The sequence below is a fragment of the Sebastes umbrosus genome, chromosome 6 (genome assembly GCF_015220745.1).
Source record: "Sebastes umbrosus isolate fSebUmb1 chromosome 6, fSebUmb1.pri, whole genome shotgun sequence".
Classification (NCBI taxonomy): domain Eukaryota; kingdom Metazoa; phylum Chordata; class Actinopteri; order Perciformes; family Sebastidae; genus Sebastes; species Sebastes umbrosus.
In genome coordinates, this window is record NC_051274.1 from 21,981,544 (window position 1) to 22,002,182 (window position 20,639).

At 39.8% G+C, this 20,639-nt stretch overlaps 2 protein-coding genes across 3 annotated transcripts; both read left to right on the top strand.

The window, feature by feature from the left end:
- Positions 1–9,185: 9,185 nt before the first annotated feature.
- On the top strand, positions 9,186–11,998 carry zgc:174906 (uncharacterized protein LOC571548 homolog). Its single transcript, XM_037771509.1, has 4 exons — positions 9,186–9,360; positions 10,592–10,907; positions 10,994–11,074; positions 11,165–11,998. Exons 2-4 carry the CDS (start codon positions 10,604–10,606, stop codon positions 11,443–11,445), a joined length of 666 nt encoding a protein of 221 aa, XP_037627437.1. The 5' UTR covers positions 9,186–9,360; positions 10,592–10,603; the 3' UTR covers positions 11,446–11,998.
- A 1,219-nt stretch (positions 11,999–13,217) lies between these two features.
- On the top strand, positions 13,218–19,187 carry csad (cysteine sulfinic acid decarboxylase). 2 transcript variants are annotated; one of them, XM_037773921.1, is made up of 14 exons: positions 13,218–13,378; positions 13,459–13,598; positions 13,674–13,800; positions 13,889–13,979; positions 15,071–15,293; positions 15,399–15,478; positions 16,328–16,382; positions 16,578–16,694; positions 16,799–16,863; positions 16,989–17,070; positions 17,157–17,356; positions 18,263–18,314; positions 18,407–18,496; positions 18,700–19,187. In XM_037773921.1, the coding sequence occupies exons 1-14, from the start codon at positions 13,354–13,356 to the stop codon at positions 18,871–18,873; spliced, it is 1,521 nt and encodes a 506-aa protein (XP_037629849.1). In that variant the 5' UTR covers positions 13,218–13,353; the 3' UTR covers positions 18,874–19,187. The 2 variants fall into 2 exon arrangements, with proteins under 2 accessions (XP_037629849.1, XP_037629850.1); XM_037773922.1 differs by having other exon boundaries at positions 13,239–13,378; positions 13,462–13,598.
- The last annotated feature ends 1,452 nt before the right edge of the window (positions 19,188–20,639 follow it).

Genomic DNA, 20,639 nt, shown 5'->3' on the forward strand with positions numbered 1-20,639 from the left:
TTTTTGATCAATATGACCAAAAAGGAGAGGAGCAGTGGCCCAAATTAGAAAAATGTACATTTGATTTTCATTCCATGATAAAAACATGATTTTAGCAGGTGGAAAAGATGAATAGGAAAACAACCACAAACAAATCCTCAATTGCAAAGGGTATCTTACACTTAGTCAAATCATTACATGGCATTATGTTCATATGTATTACATGGTGCCTATTGCGTTCCTGTATGCTCAGTGTTCATTAAATACTATAATGTAGAATGCTATCAATTCAGAAGCAGCGACAGACACACACGAAGCTCATTTACAAAAACACAAACACACTCTATTCACGTGGCACATCAGTGTGAATATATACAGAGACACATGCACCCAATTATCAACATCTAACTGGCTGCTATATTTAGCAGACGTGTGCTGCGACAAGAAATCTCAATATTTCTGCTATAATTTGTGGGAAAAAAAGAATCGTCATGCTCCGTGGCAGCAATGCTCTGGATTAATGACAAACCTGTGTAACAGCCTCTTGTGTTCACTTCAGCCCAGAGCAAAATGGTGAGGTACATATCTGTCTCTCATTTGTACTTGTTCCCTCTCTCTCTCTCTCTCTCCCTCCCCCTCTCTCTGCAAGTGTGAATGATATTCAGTTGCACATTAATCCGCCCTGGATATTAATTACAGTCTCCATTAACATTTAATAAATACTTCCCAGGTGGGCTTGCTGCTGAGTGAACTGAGAGCCTTATCAAATATTAGGCCTTTAATTGGCCTTTCACTCCAATGAATGGCTTTTTAATTAGCGTGCAGTTATCAGCCCTGCACCAACCACAGGGCCGGGCTGATCAGCACACGCAGATGTGCCAGTTCTGCTGAGTGAGGGCATCTTAATGACCTGAGGTAGGCCACTCGTTGCATAATACACCATTCCCGTGGCGGCCAAGGGAGGAATAGTGCAATCTGTGGGTTGCAGGCCACAGCCAGACACTAAGTGATTGTCTGGTTATAGCATGGAGATCTATTGGGATGGCAGGGATACAGGTTTTCAGTAAGACATGTGTGTGGATGCAGAGGAAGAGGCACACTCGGAGAATGGAACTGCTACAAAGTACCAATACTATTTCATCGTCAGTTGTCATTAACCAGTCAGGACCCCTGTGATGTGCACATTTTCTTCATTTAATGCATTTGCTTAGTTACTCAATCATTGTTTTCACTGCTGATTTTCTGGAACATATCCAAGCATGCACGGAGTAGAAAGCAGGGAACCACCCTGGACTCATTTCCAGCCCTGAGCTAAGAAAATAGACAAACACTCACTCTGGCTACAGTCCAGTCCACCTGACTAACATGGATCTGCATGTTCGACACAACACTGTGCAACTGTATTTCCACTCATTTGGTTTCCTTTTTCATGGATTGAATCTTCATATATAAAATGTATTCAGGGGTTTCCTTGCCACTGAATAAGTGCCAGCAACCCACAGTGAGATTAAGACCTGTTATAAAGAACTTTTAACCAGGGCCAGATCTAGCCCTTTTGGTGCCCTTGGCAAAATACGATACGATACGATACAAATTTATTGTCAGTTTGCACTGAAATTCATTTTGCATCCATAGGCATTTGGAGTCCCCCACCGCCGCCGCTGGAGCTGCTCTATGGTTAGGGTTCAACCCTAACCTAGCCCTGTAAACTGCAACACACATCAGACATCCCAATGGTTATAAGACAAAAATTTTGATTTTTATTTTCATAAATATCTGTATTTATTATGATATAAATAAAAAATTGGTCCCTGATATTATTGGCTTAAAAGTGTTTACTCAGTTTCACTACAATGAGAGTTACAGCAGTGAAAAGTGTCTCTTTCTTTATTTATTTAGTTGTTCATTTGTTACCGCAATGCAGAAAATGAAGAGAAGAAAATGAGAAGAAGAAGGTGAGAAGAAGGAGTTGGCGTGCTCGGCGGCCGCCTATATGGCCTATGCCTTATGCCGGCCCTGCTTATAACCCAACTAAAGCAACTTCATTGGTTATTTTAAAAGATTTTCAACCATTCTGAGAATAAAATACAATACAATAAAGCTTTATTGTTCACCAGGGTGGAAATTTGTCTTCGGCTCACCAAACGCAGGAAACAACAACATTAAAAAAACATACATGCAGCTAGTGAAAACAAATACAGGTTATGTTACACATTAAAATCAGTTCATGACTGTGTCTGTGGCTAAGATCTGCTCAGTCACTTTGTTGAGTTAAGAATATTGATGGCACAACACATTTTTATTTGCCAGAGGGACTCTATAGAGCCTCCCGGAGCTCAGACTGGCTGAAGAGAAGAGCTTTCTTCCTCAAGGGCTTTTGGGGTTTACCAACTATTTTGCTTGCCATGGACACAATCCAGTGTATTCTTATATCTAGGTGACCATACTAGGCAGGAAGGTGAAATGTCAAAACACTCAACAATAGTTTTATACACTAATTATAAAATCTGCTGACTGACACCGAAGTTTCAGAAGATAAAGTTGCTGTGAGCGTATAATATCTGGGACAAACACTTGTGAAAAACTCAAATGTACAGATATTGTCACAAAATACCAGCAATCAGCAACTTGGTCTAAAAATATCTGCATCAGCATCCGCCGTTGAAAATCAATATTGCGTTAAAGTGAGAGCATTCAAAATAAATATGGAGAAAATGATGAATGAAACACTCCAATATGTCTGATTAGAAATAATATATTACAGCTTCAACTTCAATCTGTCTCTTTTTTTCAAGGCTTCTAAGCAAAGCTTTTTTTTTTTTTACTGAATCGTAAGGAGACTTCCTCTCGCTGGGAGATTCTGGGTGTGATGCAACACTCAAACGTGAATCACTGCCATATCCGGACCACCACCAAATATTATACACACACACATACACACACACACCCGGGCACAAATACACATATTCACACCGACACGCAGTGAAAACACAGCAGGAGAGAGTGACGGCTGTCACAAACACTTAAAATCACAGAGACAGAGACGCCACCTGGAAGCTTTGGATGTACGCACAGACACTTACAGCACACACACTCACACATACGTAAATCAGTCACTCAAGTCATCTCCCCTGTCTCCTAGAGCTTTAATTAGCTTATAGCTAGAGCAGGGTTTGTTAAGAGAAACACACCCAGGATATATGCAGTCAGTCAGTGGACTTCTTTGCAGTCAGAATTAGCTGTTTTCCAGCACTAATGGGGTTATTAGGATGTAGTAAGTGCAGCAGAAATGAGACTGGAAAGAACAAGAGACAATTTGCCCGCTCGTATAATTTTTTACGACTGCAAAGAAACTAACAGCATGGGATTTGATTTTGTCACAAACAGCACTGTTTTCCCTGTATTGATCAGATCGATGAGGTTCATGGGATTCTTTCAGTGGTTGATGAACACTGAGGATAATTTAAGCATTGAAAACAATTGGTATACTCACTTGATGGAACCAGAGGAAATATAGCTGAAGGCAATGCAAGCAGTTGGTTCGATAATAATTCCTTTCTATTCTCTGCATTTCCCTTTTTGCCTGCAAAAGTTGTTTTTTATGAGATCATTAAATCTACAAATAAAATTAATACGTTTGTGAACTTTTTCATTGGAGTCCAACAAATATTACCAACTCAAATAAGTATGTATGTGTAGATGAGTGTGTGTGCGGTGGACAAGCCTGTGTCCATATGTGCAAACTGGAAATGAACTGAATCTTGTTTGTTTTGTTCTCTGGATCCGACCTCATATACATAATACAACCTCCAACTCTTATTCGTTTTGTAATTACTTTTAGTAATTACAAACTAGTATTTTGTCATACTTCCAGTACTATTGAGCTTTGAATATGAGCACAGGCAGGTAGCAGTGCATTCTCAAAATGTGACGACTGTGTGCAATAGAGTAACTACAGACAGATACGTAGCAAGAGGCGCATCTGCAAACCTCTTGCTACCAATCTATGGACACCTCTAAGAAACTGCCAAATACAGTGATCAACTAAATGGCCATACTTTGTAACTTTAGTGTGACACATGTCCTCCAAACTATGAAAACACATTAGATCAGTGGTTCTCAAAGTGGGGTTCGGTGACCCCACAGGGGTCCTTGAGGGTGTTCCAGGGGGTCCCTAGCAAAAAGGGGAATAATTAATTTTCATTATAATTCCATCCATAAGTAACACAATGACATAATGTCTGACTATTTTGGGCATGGGTTTAATACATTTTCTGTAATACAACATCTAAAAGCAAAACTCCGATGAGGGACCCTGAGACATAATTAGGGCTGCACGATTTTGAAAAAAAAACACGATTATTTTGACTGATATTGCAATTGCAATATGTTTTGCGATATTAGAGGGAATGATCATTTTTACATCATTATTCTCATTTTCATTGAAAAACATCTTAAGTCTGTAGAAGATGATGTGTAGGCCAGAACATCTCTGCAGCACGACAATATTTAGTTTAATTTTTACACACATTTCGCAAACAAATATTAAATATAATAAAAATATATATGATTTAACAAATATTGTAATTTTAACAAATACTGTAATTGGAGAATTGCAGTAGGCCATATTGCAATTTCAATAAAAAGTTTGATTACTTGTGAAATGGGGGTCCGTGGTATAATTTATCTCAGTTTAGGGGTCCTTGACAACTACTGCATTAGATAATATCAAATAGTTTAAACACAGAAGGCACAACTTGGAAATGTTCCTTCTCACAGATGAAAATGCTTATAACAACTATTCACAATATAGATTCACAGGATCATGTTCGTGATGCAACGAGCAGCGAACCTGTTAGGGAACCACAGAGAAAGACTGGATTATATAGGGATGAGTTGTGATCTGGTTTATCTGTAAAAATGATGATGTCCCCATTGACTGGAGTAACAGTTCCTCACTAAAATATCTCATTAGAAACAGAACAGCAGTGGGAAGACATTCTGGACAGCTTTTCTCTGTATGGCCAGTGTTTTCATTATTGTTCATGTTGCTGCAAATCCACAAGGACCCTAAATGCAAGACTTCAGTTTATGTTCAGTTGGTGTCAAAGCGGCCCTCGCTTGGATCAAAAGATTATGTGTGATGTCCCCAGAAAACATTACACTTTCAGATCCAGACCTCAGAAAGTCCAGAGTCACTCCAGTTCTTACACAGAGGTAACTGAGTTTAGGACAGTCCAGACCAAACTCGGCACCCGGCACCGTGTGGGTTCACTGGCTTTCTTTCAGGAGCTCAGGAAACCTAGCTCGCCCTCTTTTGACGTATCTACATGCGTCGTTTTGTGTCCTAAAAAACAGAGATGCTGTTGGGCTGAGGCAGGTCTGAGCTTTATGGCTGAAATTATCCAAAAAGGTATGCTTAAAGGAAGAGCTGAGTGAGGGAGCCGGCTGAAAGCACTCAAATAGAATGATAAGAGCTCCCTCTAGAGGCAGACTCACATTGCAGTACACGCTCTCTCTCCTCTTTCGTTCACTTTGTTCCTTTGCATTTATGTGTGACGATGCAGCTCTCCCCTGTTTCAGAGATTTGAATGGTGGTTGATGAAATCCTGTAAACAAGGTCTCGACACAACACCGACTGGTGACTTTATTGAATTACAGCAGGTGTGACATCAGCTGACACCATCCTCTCCCTGAGTCTTCAACTGGGATGATACCACAGTCTCCTGCTTACCTCACACCCACCAAAACACACACACACATATACACTCCCGCACACACACACACACACACACAGCGTCTCCCTTTCTCCTGCGCTCATCCATTTTCTCCAGCAGCTCCTCCGTGTGGTTTTAATGCAGTCTGTCTGTCAGTCAGACTCACTGTCTTTTCCATTCGTTAGACTTAAAGGGAGGAAAATGCCTTTGTGTTTGCCATTTTTCAGTCTCCTCTCTAAAGTAGGGTTGCTGAGGAGCACACACGCGCACACACACACACATACGCTTAAATTATTTACACTTCTATCAGCGTTAATGGACCCTTCAATTACATTATACGGGCTCAACCTATAAGTCCTCCGCAAACTGTCTCCTTCCCATAATGAACAACAGCTTCATATATATTTAATCTGAGGGAATGTATATGACATGCTGAATGATAACGGATGGTCATCCTGCCTTTATGCCATTTTACAACCTTCTTTCCTCTCAGGATCATCTCATAGGCACTCTGAGTTGAGCCTTACTGGAATCTCTTTTCTCTTATTCTTCCCTTTTTACAGGGAAGTGATGCTACAATATGTGTCCACTCTACTGTAAAAAGCTGCGTCCCTTTGCCCTCTCACTCTCAATGTCTGTCTGTCTCCTGATGGTGTCTGTGTCGTCCTCCCTCTCTGTCTCTGTTCTGCTGCCCTGCTCCCATGCTCTTTCCTCCTTTCACTCTGGTCTTTTCATATATAATGCATGTTAAACAAACAGACATGTCAGAGTCACTCAAATGCATGGCTGTCTCCTCGTTGCTGCCCTATTCACCCCGAGAGTGGCGGTGTCACGTCTCCAAGGCCCCCGTGTGCAGGTGAACTATACAGCAAACACACACTATACGTTATACAGGGGAGAGTCTATTTATACATAAAGGTGAAACCTGTTTCCTCACATAAAAAACATACCAGTTCTGAGAGAGGAGCTTTTATGCAGTATCGAAGTTTCAAGGAAATATCACAAAGGAGTTGCATCCGAAGCTATTTGTAAAGTAGATGCTTATTCAAAAGGAGAAAAAGTCTCTTTTATGAAGGATTTTTTTTTACCGCCACTTTCTTGTAAAGGAGTTCCGTTTACGTTCGTGTCTGTGTCTTTGTGTACACATAAAAGTCCATACTCGCATATCGTGACATACAAAGCTATGTTTGATCCATGCAAAACTCCATTTGGTCCCAGAGTGCTAAAGACTGCCAGTAAGAGCGATTTCCCTTGTCTGTTGCTTTACATGTAAATCTAATTTATCTGTTAAGGCGTGGAGGGGATAAGCTGCTGCACTGGCTCACTCTTGAATTGTATACATGCATAAATAAACACACACACACACACTCTTCTACAAAATCCCAATTTTCCAGGTGCAGAGGTCTGTAGAATGGAGCCAGAGCCACTCATAAGGAAACTGCATTATTCTCCATCAGCACTGCGGAGCGTCCAACCTCTTATACCATCCACCACTAGCATGCACACACAAATGGAGTTTACCACTTGACGGAGAGTGCGATGGGGCCTGAAAAGCACAAGGGTATACGAGTGGGATCGTGCTCGATCAGCGGCAGACTAAGTTCATTTTCATATTCCATACAGAATATGCTCCACTTGCATTGCAGTGATTTAATGCAGAACGACTAAGTGCACATCTCGCAGGCACATTATACAGCATTTGGAGTTGAAAGCTCACCAGAGTGTCAACATGTGTATATTTTCTCAGATCAGTACATCACTGCGTTTGTGCGATAAGTCTTCACAATGTATCTTCTCAAGATCAAGTGTGAACATAATGCAAATTTATAGCATAATAAAGCCGTTAGAAGTACATAAAGGTAGATGAATTGTGCATTCCTCTCTCCTATAGCAGGCTCACCTGGGTGGGAAGAATAAACAATAAGAATAAATGATGTTTCTCTCTACTCTTTCCACCCACTGAGAAAACTGGATTTATTCAGACAGCTAATGCACACACAGTGACTCAGAGTGTATACTGTGTGTGGATGAAATGGGCTCCAGAGGCTTTTCCTCTCACACAAAGCAAATATCTGTCCAGGAATAAGATATTGATTTGTCATTTCCCAGAGCTGGAGCTAAGTAAACAGGCTAAGCAGACGTGTGACCGGCGGTGGCTGATAATTGTTGACCGGTAACAGTAGTAGAGGCCTTGGGAGGAAATGAGACACTGAACTCAGATGTACTGTACATCCTGCATCGCTCACATGGCCGTGCATGGAACGTCTCCTGTTTGTGTGTAATCACTTCTCTTTGAATCTTTTCTGCTCAAACAAATCAATCAAATATTTATTCCCATGTTTACAGCACTTCCGCGGTATGAACAACAAAACGTTTGTCGGAGTCGATGTGAATGTTTGAGCTTCTTGTTGTGAAGAAGAGGGCCCAGAAGAATAGAAGTCGTTTAGTTTACGGTTTAACTATTTACATGATTAACAACAGCAGAGAGTGTTTGTCCTGGATCAGGAATTTTGAGTTCATTTCAGGGAAACAGCATTACTCATAACATTATTCTCTTCTCCTCTATTCTCCTTTTATAAACATATAACATATTAGATATGATAGATAGATAGATAGATAGATGGATGGATGGATTGATGGGTGGGTAGGTCGGTAGGTAGATAGATAGATGGATGGATATTGATATATTTTAGCTAAAAAACTAACACTGAAATTAATTTACCTTCATTTTTATTTTTTTAGTAGTATTATTAGTAGTATTTTTAGTTGTATTTATTGTTTTAGTTTTTATTAGATCAATAGATAAATAGACAGACAGACTGCACCTTGTCCCTGATTATAGATCACCATTATTATTATTATTATTATTATTATTATTATTATTACTATAATTATTATTACTACTCAAAATGTAATTATATTATATTGCTACTATATTACTGTCATTGTACTTTTGTACTATCATATTATATGCTATACCGTGGTATTCTCTTTTATTTCTATTATACATACTTCATATTATTGCATTATTATTGTATTGAGTTTGTATATTACATACACTACACACATACACTGTATATATATATAGTTCACACACACCATGGCACAATTTTTTTTGCACAAATATTTGCACAATTCACTTCTACATAGTCAAAGATATAGTCTCTGTATTATATATTGTATAAATCACCATATCATTTCGTAAATTTCTTTTCTTATTTGTTTAATTCTAATAGTTCTTTATCCCATTTTCTTACCTCTCAGATTGTCTCTGTTCTGCTGTAACATGCGAATCAATTATCTTTATTTAAACATTGTGTTATTAATTCTGAAATAAAAGCCCCCTGAGTGCTTCTCTCACCACAGAGTGCAATGTGTGTCCACCAGATGTCACTAAATCCTCACAGCCATGTGCACATTACTGCAGTGAAGTCATCCACCCGCTGGATGGAAGCACACAGAAATGAATGCATGCATGTTCAATGCATTGTATGGCATCAGGCTGAAAAAAACAAAAAACAAAGAAGAAACAGCAGCGGGAGGAATGAAGAGTCTGATGCTTGTGATCCAAACCATGTAAACAGAGGAAATGTTCTCCGGCTGTCTGCAAAAACCTGCTTTAGTTTAATCGTGTTTTTTTCTATTCTCCAGCTGTTACACTACGGTAAGAGTCTTATGGGAATAGATTTAGTTTGTTACTTACATAAAGCTGTACTTTGGTGTAAGAGAGATAAGTGTGAAGCGCATCTGGAGCTCGAGACAACAACAGATGTTGCACCAGGAAGTCCAGACAGTTATTATTCAGCATGGGACTGCTGCTGACACAGACATGTAGTTTCAGAATGTAAATAATATTGTGTTAAAATAACAAACATGCAAACATATTGTTTTAAAACACCTTTTCCCCATTAGAATATTGTATTGTAGATTCTAGCTATTGTTGATTTGCTGCAGAATAATAGTGCACAGCACAATAATGCAGTGGTGGAAGAAGTACTCTTTTACTTCAATAAAAGTACTAATGCCACAGTGTAGAAATACTCTGTTACGTATAAGTAAAAGTCATGCATTCAAAAGTATCAGCATTAAAATATACTTAAAGTACCAAAAGTAAAAGTACTCATCTTGCAGAATAATCTTTATTATATTATTACTATTGATGCACTAATGTGTTCATCACTTTAATGTTGCAGCTGGTAAAGGTGGAGCTCATTTTAATGACTTTATATACTGCTGGGTAGTTTAATCTATAATAATACATCATCATTTATTAGTTGGTTATATTTTGTTTTAATAATCTCAATCTGTAAAGCTGTCAAATAAATGTAGTGGAGTAAAAAGTACAATATTTCCTTCTGAGATTGAGAGGAATAGAAGTAGAAAGTAGCAGAACACGGAAATACTCCAGTAAAGTACCTTAATATTGGACTTAAGTACAGTACTTGAGTAAATGTACTTAGTTACTTTGCACCACTTCAATACTGTATTTCTTTTAAGACTTGACATTCTGCATGACCAAAGCTACTTACTTTCACAAACAATCAGTACTTGTGTTAGTAGACAGCATCATATTTAAAACTTCCCACCTGCTGTAGCCACATTTACTGTAATTTACAAAATCTTTCAAGGATTTAAATCCCATCAGCTGTCTTTTCAACTGGGTTAGATTCCCATACAGTGTGCCTAAACCCAACAGCAACAAGGGAATTTGACACATTATTGGGCAAAAAGTACTGTAGATGCAATAGTCATTATCTATCAATAATATCTCTTAAGGTTTCATTTCTTAAATAAGTACACCATGACCTCATTGTGAGAATCTAAATGGGAAAAAACTGTTTTTTATTTGTGCTTGCATTAAAATAACTCATCATCCCTTTATTTTCTCATTTCAGTGACATCCAGTCATGGCTCAGGAACCAGCAGCTGAGATCCAGCTACTCAGAGGCCAAAAGGTCAAGCTGATAGAAATTCTAAGCGCAGATGCCGACTTTGTCCTGCAGCATGCGGACTCTCGCTGTCTGCTGTCTGTTCGCGGCTACCAGCAGGTGAAAGCTTGCCGTGTCCCTAGTGAGAAGGTGACAGAGCTGCTGGATCACGTCATCCAGAGAGGTCCTGAAGCAGCACGGGGTCTGCTGGTGCTGCTGAAGGACCAGGCCCTGCAGGAAACCTTCCCAATGCTCAACACAGTCAACACACTTCTGTCTTCAGGTAGGACAAAGTCTGCTCAGTATTGTCAGCAATGGAAATACTGTTAGATTTCCATGTTAAATAAACAAGTTTTCTCAATTTACAAGGAAAAAGTGAAACATCAAGAAAGAGAAAAAGTGCTTCTGATTTACAAGAGATTATTCCAGCCAAACAGATCTGCAACAAAGGTGGGTCACACTACACTCAAAGCGATTCCCTTTAAAACATTGTAGAGACCGTCACCTACTTTATCTGCCTCTATCTCATTGCACATGCAGGCTCTTGCTTGATTAATGAGAAGCAGCTGATGACCGTGGCCCGTACCATCGGCAAATCTTGGAGGGAGATTGGCAGGCTGGCTCTGGACATCCCCTCTGTGAAGCTGGAACAGATTGAAGAGGACCATTCGCAGCATGTGGAGCGAGTGTTTGCCATGCTGCACTACTGGAGCACCCGCCAGAGGCGAAAAGCCACTGCTGCTCACCTGCACTCGCTGCTCAGTCAGGAAGACTGGGCGCTGCCACCCGAGAGCATCGACTTTCTGTTGGAGACTGACTGAGGCCTTCACTGTCTGGTGCTCACTGAGACCGAAACCCTGTTTTTACTTAGAATGAGTGTGTTTCACATGATATTGACTCTCATACATCAGACCGCCTTGACTTTTTGCAAAGTACCCGTATGTGCCGCTCTGATGTATTACATATCAGGAAAAAACAACACTTAAAGACTTTAGTACTTTATGGAATTACCCCACAGTGCCACTTAGTACCACCGAGGCCTTTTGTTCAAGGTTCTTCATATACAGTATGTTTACAATCCATCTATAAATTTGTCATCCTGATTGTCCATACTGTGATTTTACTTGGTCTATTCTGTACACATGACATCTATTGCAGGTCTCACCGTCCAGGTTTTACAGTTACCGGGTGGGGGGGGGGGGGGGGGGGGGGCTGTCCTTATCCGAACCGCGGGTCTAAAGATAGAGGGTGTCGTATGCTGTACAGATTATAAAGTCCCTTGAGATATTGGGCTACGGTCAATGATCAATTTATAATACTTTTACAATAATATACAAAACTGTGTATTGTTTTATTAAATTTCTTTGAAAGAGGTGTTTTTTTTTTATAGTGTCTGTATTCATGTTTTGTATTCTCCTTCTAGTCAGGGAGAAATTAGGAAAACAACTGAGCAGTGCTCATTTTATTGTAATGTAAATACACTAGGGGATTTAAAGAGGAGGATGAAATAATATTTCTATCTTTTTTATGTTTTGTTTAACGTTGGGCTGCAACTAACGATTATTTTCATTATCGATTAATCTGACGATTATTTTCTAGATTAATCGATTAAATCCTTTGGTCTATGAAATGTCAGAAAATAGTGAAAAATGTCCATCCCAGTTTCTCAAAGTCCAAGGTGATGTCTTTAAATGTCTTGTTTTGTCACTCCAAAACCCAAAGATATTCACACAGCAGGAAATCTAAATGTTCTGCCATTTTTGGCTGGACAGAGGCTAAAGTCTGTCACAGAGTGACTGACTGAGTGATGAAGTTAGATGATTGGTCGGTCAAGTGTTGGAGTTTCCTCATTGGTCGTTGCTCTTTCAATATGAAAAGGCGGGAACAGTCCTTTGTTTATGTTTCCAGGGGGGGCTGTGTCAGCAGTTCCACTCCATTGGTCCTCTCTTATTTTTCATACATAGCTTTACAATGTTGTGAAATGCTACTGGAGTACATTTAAGAAAGATTTCCTGTATTCAACATTATAGACATGACCACTGACTATTTGTGTAACAATTTAGCTATAAATTCACAGACTGACCATACACGGTCCAGACATACAGTTTACTCGAGTCCTGTTTTCATGACAAATTACTTACTACAAAATGGTTGGCGATTATTTTTCTGGTGACTAATTGTTGCAGCTCTAGTTTACGTTTTGCTTAACTTGATAAATGTTCAGCATGTGGGAGAAAATGTAATTTTCCCTGAACGTACAGATGATTAGGAGTCACAGTTATATTGTGGTATTCCCTATTGATCTCCATATCGTGGTCTTTTAGATTAAAAAACTCATATCACAGTTGCTGCCTCTATGAGTTTTCTTCTCTGTAAAATTCTATAACTATTTAATCTGATAGTATTGAAAATAAGGTTTTAAATGGGTTGAGATGCAATGAGAATCATTTAATGAAACGCACAATACCTTGTTTCACATGAGAAATTCACGTGTGACTGGATGAAACCAATTATCTTTCTTTTTGTGACAGAAACTCATAAATCAGAAGTTATTCATTTTCGTTCTTTGCCCTCATTGCAGACAGTTAAATTAACAGGGACAAGAGGTCCCTCCCACTCCTACTGTGTCTCACCCTGCCTTTCCTTTGCACCCATTTCCCTCTGTCTGCCTTCTCAGTACAGCCAAATATAAAGGGGTAAGGTTTCACCAACATTTCATAGGCGTGGATATGGCAAACAGGTTCCCAATCTCATGTAAGTACAGTGTGCTATTCCTGTCTTTTCCTGTGTATAACTCTTGAAAGTGTTAACATGTTTAACGGTTCTTGCAACAGCAGATGGACAGGAGCCAGCTAATCTCCGTGACCTGAATGAGCCTCTTGTTGATCACTCGGAGGGCCAACTCTTCTTGAATGAAGCCTTCAGAATTATTATGGAGGAGGTGCTCTGCAAGGGCACCGACGTCAAGCAAAAGGTCAAAATCGCAATGGTGTCCGATTACAGTGAGTACTCTGAGCAGAATCTCTTAATCCCTGTGTTCCTCTTGCAGGTTTGTGAGTGGAGAGAGCCGGAGGAGCTGACCCGGATTCTGGATCTGGAGCTGAGGGCGACGGGGGAGCCACAACACAGCCTCCTACAGAGAGTCAAAGATGTCGCCAAGTACAGCATCAAGACAAGTAAGACTGTCAGAGACCGCTGACACAGTTAAATACTGTGGATTGACCCTTATTCTTTCATGATAAGACTTTTCTTGTTTCTTTTAAGGTCACCCACGTTTTTTTAATCAGCTGTTTGCAGGAGTGGACTATCATGCCCTGGCTGGCAGATTCCTCACTGAGGCTCTCAACACTAACCTGTAAGAATAAATATAATATATAACTAAAACATATAAGCACATCATTATACAGGGGATGCATGAATAAGTCTGTAGAAATATGATCCAAATAATGCTTTAAATAAGGTACTGTGACTGTATTAGGCGGTGGTGGAGGAAGTAAAGTAAGCAATAATCTGTAACGCTGGCTGGCACAGAATGGACAGAAACCCTCAAGCACAACTTGAGACAAGTTAAAAACAAGTCCAAAAAACACAGGCAGATAAGCTAGGTAATGAGTAATGAAGACAATCTGGCGAAGGACCAGTGGAAGTGGGCCAGTATACTACAGGAAGCAGGTGAGTGAGTGGGAGGAGCAGGTCAGGTGGTGAAACTGGTGGGAAAGGGGTCATGCAACTTTGCTTTGTCATGAATGCTTGCATGCTTTGTCAGGATCCCTTGGCATTACTTTATGGTCGCAGTAAACATGTGGTTAACGTTGTGAATTCAAACAAAACCACTTTGGTTTAGGCAACAAAACCACTTAGTTAGGTTTGCAGTTTTAATTACCATGTTTGTACAGTGAAAATGAAACTAAACATTGTGAACATGAGACATGAACAGCGGTCTGGTGTTTGTTGAGAACGGATTGGATTATCAGAGAGCAGGTGGGACAATGGGTAACATGGAAAACCGGGCAGAATGAATGAGAGATTAGGGAAGATTAGTGACATAGTCTTTTAGAAGTCCTGCATTCAAAATGACTATATTACGCAAAAAAAAAGTGAAAAGAGTGAAAGTAGAAAAAGTAAAGTAGCTGTTATGCAGAGTTATATTCATGTTGCATGATCATATGTTTTGTACATAAATCTGAATCTGGAAAGTAAGAAGTCCCTATAGCTCTCAAATAAATGTAGTGTAGTAAAAGTATAAAGTAGAAGAAAAATGTGATACTCTAGTAAAGTAAAAATACCTCAAAATTAAACTTGTGCTTGACTTAATGTGCTTAATATGTTCCGCTACTGGTGTTAGGCAGATGTGGTAATGTCTGTGTGTATAAAATGTGGAATACAATGCAATAGTATGAAATACAACTTATTATATTTTGTTTATTATACTTTTTTTGTGTGCAGCTTCACCTATGAGGTGGCCCCGGTGTTTGTGCTGATGGAGGCTGAGGTTCTGAGAGGAATGAGGCAGCTGGTTGGCTGGACGGAAGGTGACGGTCTTTTCTGCCCAGGGGGTTCTACCTCCAACATGTACGCCATGAACCTCGCACGCTACCGACTCTTCCCAGATGTCAAAAGCCAGGGGCTGTGGGGTTTGCCAAGACTAACCATCTTTACATCTCTAGAGGTCAGTAACTGCATGTCGGAGGGGTTGATGATCTATCAGAGGTGTTTATTGATGATCACACTGTAGTTTATGTATTGTCTCTATATAATATGATTGTTTTTCCAGAGCCACTACTCTGTGAAGAAAGGGGCTGCCTTTCTGGGCATTGGGACAGACAATGTCATCTTGGTGGAAGTGGATGATGGGTAATGTATTTTTCATAATAAGAGCTGCAACTATTGATAATAAATGAGCCCATCAATTGGCATAATCAATTCATTTCTTAAAGAACAGTGTGTAATTTTGAGGGGGGATATTGGCAGAAATGGAATATAATATTCATCACTATGTTTTCATAGTATATAATCACCTGAAACTAAAATTATTGTGTTTTAATTAGCTTAGAATGAGCCCTTCATATCTGTATAGGGAGCGAGTCCTCTTCACGGAGTCCGCCATGTTGCTCAGCCATGTTTCTACAGTAGCCCAGAACGAACAAACCAAATACTGGTTCTAGAGAGAGCCTTTAACGTTTTTACGTTACCTAAAGGCCACCCTAGTTCTCCGACGCTTGTGAAACTGCTGTAACGTGAGCCGCAGAGTGCCAGCCGCCGTTTGACTTCCGTTGGGATGGCCTCTGAGCGAGGCGAACAGCATTACCACGATTTTGCACTTGGCGGCTCACATTACCGCAGTCTTGGAAAGGGAGGAGTGAGTGGAGGGGTACATAGTTGATTGCAATCTGCAACCACACCACTAGATGCCGCCAAATCTTACACACTGTACCTGTACTGTACCTAAAAACTGGTTCCATCTCATCAAATGTGAGGATTTACAGATTTCCTCTAGTTTATATAATTGTAAATTGAACATCTTTTGGACAATTGGTCAGATAAAATTACCAATTTGACGGTATTATTCCATTCTTTTTTTGACATTTTATAGTCAAGACAATTATTCAAAAATCTATAATGAAAATCATTGTTAGTTGCAGCCCTATTCATAATGAGTCCCAGGTTTCTATACAGACAAAATAAATCTCTTGTGTGCTTCAGAGGCCACATGATTCCAGAGGACCTGGATGAAAAGATAAAGCTGGTAAAATCTCAGGTAAATTCACTGATATTTAGTAAGCACTCAGGTGTATCACATACAATATGTTGTGGATTTAGGGTCACTTGTAGTGGTTTTAACAGTAATTATCCACGAGGTATAACTAATCATAAAATATTTTGTACATCCTGTGCAAACCAGACAGCACCAAGTGCAAGAAAGCGGAGTTCATTTTCAGTTTGTATCTACCAGGGTGCAGAGCCGTTCCTTGTAAGCTGCACATCAGGGACCACAGTGCAGGGTGCGTTTGACCCACTGGACCAAATAGCGGATGTCTGTGAGAAACACAAGCTCTGGATGCACGTAGACGTGAGTCTGGTAGAAGAAAAACCTATGTCTGCTGACAAGCTTCTGTTGTATTTGTTCAAATTTGAGAACATGCAGAGTTTTGTCTGTTTGGTCATGTGTTACAGGCTGCCTGGGGAGGGAGCGTGCTCTTTTCCAAGCAACACAGACATCTGATGAAAGGGGTTCACAGGTATTGATACAAAAGGCAGAAAAATGCATTTTTCATTATGAGGAAGGCAACATTTTGTTTGTTTTTTTATGTGTGTTTTATGTGTGTTTGTGTGTGTGTGTGCGTGTGCGTGTGTGTGTGACAAGAGCAAATTCAGTAGCCTGGAATCCACACAAGATGCTGGTGGCTGGCCTGCAGTGTTCTGCTTTGCTGCTACAGGATACCACGGTTTGAGGCTACAACATTATCTGATACGCACAAAAACAGTTTATGTTTTTTAAAAATCTTTTACAATCATTTCTGCTTGTCCTCAGAACTTGTTGAGGAAGTGCCACAGTGCCAACGCCACATACCTCTTCCAGCAAGACAAATTCTATGATGTGAATCTGGATGTCGGGGATAAGTCAGTACAGTGCAGCCGCAAGGTTGACTGTCTGAAGTTCTGGTTGATGTGGAAAGCCGTTGGCTCCATTGGCTTTGCGGAGCGAGTGGACAAAGCTTTTATCCATGCAAGGTAGGCATGCAGCTGTAGCACAACACAAGCCTGGCATAGGTTAGGAGTCAAGTAGTAAATTCAAAATGATCTAATCTTTAATGAGGTATAATTTAAAAGTACTGCTATTTATCTGTTTCACTTTTTGCATGTCAAAATAATTTACACCTTTATCAGTGAGTTGGCCATTTCAGCCGATTAGATGATTATCAAGCTATTAAATAAGCGTTATCGGTCGCTCTAAGCACCATACATGTGGGTCAATAGGGGCCTACTACACCCAATAGTAGGTTTATCATCTATTCACATTGTAGATCACCGAAAGAAAGTATAAAAGAACACAACAGCGACCTCTAGCGACTGTAGTAATTATAACAGGAGCAGAACAGCATGAAACTCAACGTGTAGTTGTCTTTGTGTTCACAAGCATTAAGTTTTACTTTCACTTTTGAAACGTAGTTATTTAAAGCCAAAACACAATGTTTTTCCCTAAACTTAAGTAAGTGGTTTTGTTGCCTAAACCTAAAGAAGCCTTTTTGTTTGTGTTCAAAACATAACATTTCATTCAGTTTTACAATGTGTTAGGATATGTTGCTTTTAAGTTTTGCAACGTAGTAGGCCCCTAATGACCCACATCTATGACGGTTATAGCGAAAATGCCTAGTTAATGGCCTGAGAACAGTCAAATCGGGTGGCTACTTAGATGCTGATTTCTCTGAATAAAAACATCAAGGAAGAAGGGACATTTGGGTCCATCATGCACAGCAGGTTAAGATAGCTTGTAGGCTGCTTTTGACATCTAATCACCTCATTTTCCTTATCTTTGCTTACCATTGAATCCTAAGTTATACAGCAGGAACATTTTCAGTGAAAACTTTTCTTTCTTTTCTCTTTAAAAACAAAAGTCTATTAACATACATCCTGCAGATATCTGGTGGAGCAGATGAAGAAAAGAGAAGGGTTTCATCTTTTGCGCGAGGTAAGTAAATATCTCAAGCATAATGAGAAAGATGAGATTTTTTCTCCCTGCCAAATTGTTGAGTACCTGTGTTTGTTTGTCTCCATGGACAGCCAGAGTTTGTGAATGTATGCTTCTGGTTTATACCACCAAGTATGAGGGGGAAGGAAGGGAATGCAGATTACCAGGACCGACTAGCAAAAGTAAGTTTCTGTATTACATCAGAGGACTACAGAAATTAGTTTTGTAACTCTTCTGTTGCACACACACATTAAGCACTGTGCATGCTTTTTAATTGTTAGAAGATATGGAAGCCATCATCTTCAAGTATTTACCACTTCTGTGCAGCACTTCTGAATCAAACAGGTAACCGTGTATGTGTGTGTGTTTTTGTTCTTAATAACAGGTAGCTCCAGTCATCAAGGAACGCATGATGAAACAAGGCACTATGATGGTGGGCTACCAACCTTTGAGAGAAAAAGTCAACTTTTTCCGCATGGTTGTTTTCTCACCGCTGGTTTCCCAGAAAGATATGGACTTCATCCTTGACGAAATCGAAAGACTGGGAAATGACTTGTAAACAAAACTTGTAAGATGTGTAACTCTTGTCTATCAAGAATTCAAGGTTACGCACAAAGCCTGCCATTAATGACACAAACTACCTAACTGTACCAACTCCTGTGGGAACTTAGACAGCTGTGATAATATAAGAGCTACTAAACTGTGAAATCTGAGGACAATGGACCAGAATATGAATTAATAAATCAACAAATAAAGAGTCCTTATTCTTGATAACTGTGAAGAAAATAAAAGAATAAAGACTTTATTTTAATTTAATTGATTTTATGGCCTTTATTTGAAACATTTCTAGTGAATTAAACAACTGTTCTGAAATCAGTTCACTTTTTTAAAAAACATTTTGCAGAGCTGGAGAATTGTCAACCCAAACATTTTTGGGGATCTATCCTTTTATATTTTACTTTTGTCCATGGTACATTTTCTGAATGTAAAGCCTTCATGTCTTTATGTCACCTGGTCCCTCGTATTTGCTTTCATAACTCTAGGGCTGCAACTGGTGATTATTTTCATTAATGTTTTGTTCTATAAAACATCAGAAAACAGTGAAAAATGCCCATCACACTTTCCAGTGTCCAAGGTGATAGCTTGAAATGTCTTGGTTTGTCTGACCAACAGTCTAAACCTTAAGGAATCAACAGGATAAAACATCACCAAAGCAGACAATGTGGATATGTAAACAATATAAAATCCACAGTGGCTGCAGCATGGATATATAATAACAACTGGATACCGGACGCCAAGATGGCGCCTATTCAGTCCAATAAGAATTGCTTGCCTGGCGCCGAGCAACATGGCAAACTGCAGCCCAACAGGCAACAACAGCTGTCAGTGTGTCAGTGTGCTGACTTAACTATGACTTGCCCAAAACTGCATGTGATTATCTTAAAGTGGGCATGTCTGTAAAGGGGAGACTCGTGGGTACCCATAGAATCCATTTTCATTCACATATCTTGAGGTCAGAGGTCAAGGGACCCCTTTGAAAATGGCAATGCCAGTTTTTCCTCGTCAAAATTCAGCATAAGTTTAGAGCGTTATTTAGAATCCTTTGCAACAAGCTAGTATGTCATGGTTTGTACCAATGGATTGTAGCTTTAAAACTGAGCCCGCTACAACCAAAAATCACAAGTTGTGTTATTAGTGGCATTAAAACGCTTTTTTGACTTTTTCTTTACTCTGTTACGGATACCACTTGAAATGTATCGAAGTACTATTCTTTGATAAATAGTATTTAAAGGGACTGTTTGTAACTTCTTACACGTATAAATCAATCCAGGTCAGCGTCCCATGCGCGCTCGCATGTTCAGACAAGACTCCAACACAAACTACACGGAAGCACCAAAACCGCAAAGTTGTATCTAGTGAAGCCTGTCTGTTAAACAGTGTTGGCCTTTACTCTGTTATGTCATGGATGCCACTTGAAATGTATCAAAGTACTATTCTTTGATAAATAGTACTTAAAGGGACTATTTGTAACTTTCAGAAATGCTTCTTAACAGCGACACCTGTGGCCGTGAAATCAACGAAAGTCAGCGTCGGGCTCGCGCTTGCTCGCTCTCAATATACCTGAACGAGCATCACTCAAAACAGTGAGGCGACACAAGTCAGCTAAAACCACAATATCACTCTATATTTCAGCTGCTTGGCAGTAATGTTAGCTGACCAGACGAAGGTCTCTCCATGAACATGATTTAGATTTGATCCTAGTGTTGGCTTTTCCTGCCTAAGTGCAGGCTGAGGCAGCGGGGCTCTGCAGCGGAGCTCTGCAGC

Coding starts and splice junctions, on each gene's coding strand:
- csad (XM_037773921.1), top strand. CDS start 13,354: ATGGCAAACAGGTTCCCAATCTCAT. Junction 13,379..13,458: donor AAACAGGTTCCCAATCTCAT/GTAAGTACAGTG, acceptor TTCTTGCAACAG/CAGATGGACAGGAGCCAGCT. Junction 16,864..16,988: donor CTGATGAAAGGGGTTCACAG/GTATTGATACAA, acceptor GTGTGTGACAAG/AGCAAATTCAGTAGCCTGGA.
- zgc:174906 (XM_037771509.1), top strand. CDS start 10,604: ATGGCTCAGGAACCAGCAGCTGAGATCCAGCTACTCAGAGGCCAAAAG. Junction 10,908..10,993: donor CAACACACTTCTGTCTTCAG/GTAGGACAAAGT, acceptor TCAATTTACAAG/GAAAAAGTGAAACATCAAGA. Junction 11,075..11,164: donor CAAACAGATCTGCAACAAAG/GTGGGTCACACT, acceptor TTGCACATGCAG/GCTCTTGCTTGATTAATGAG.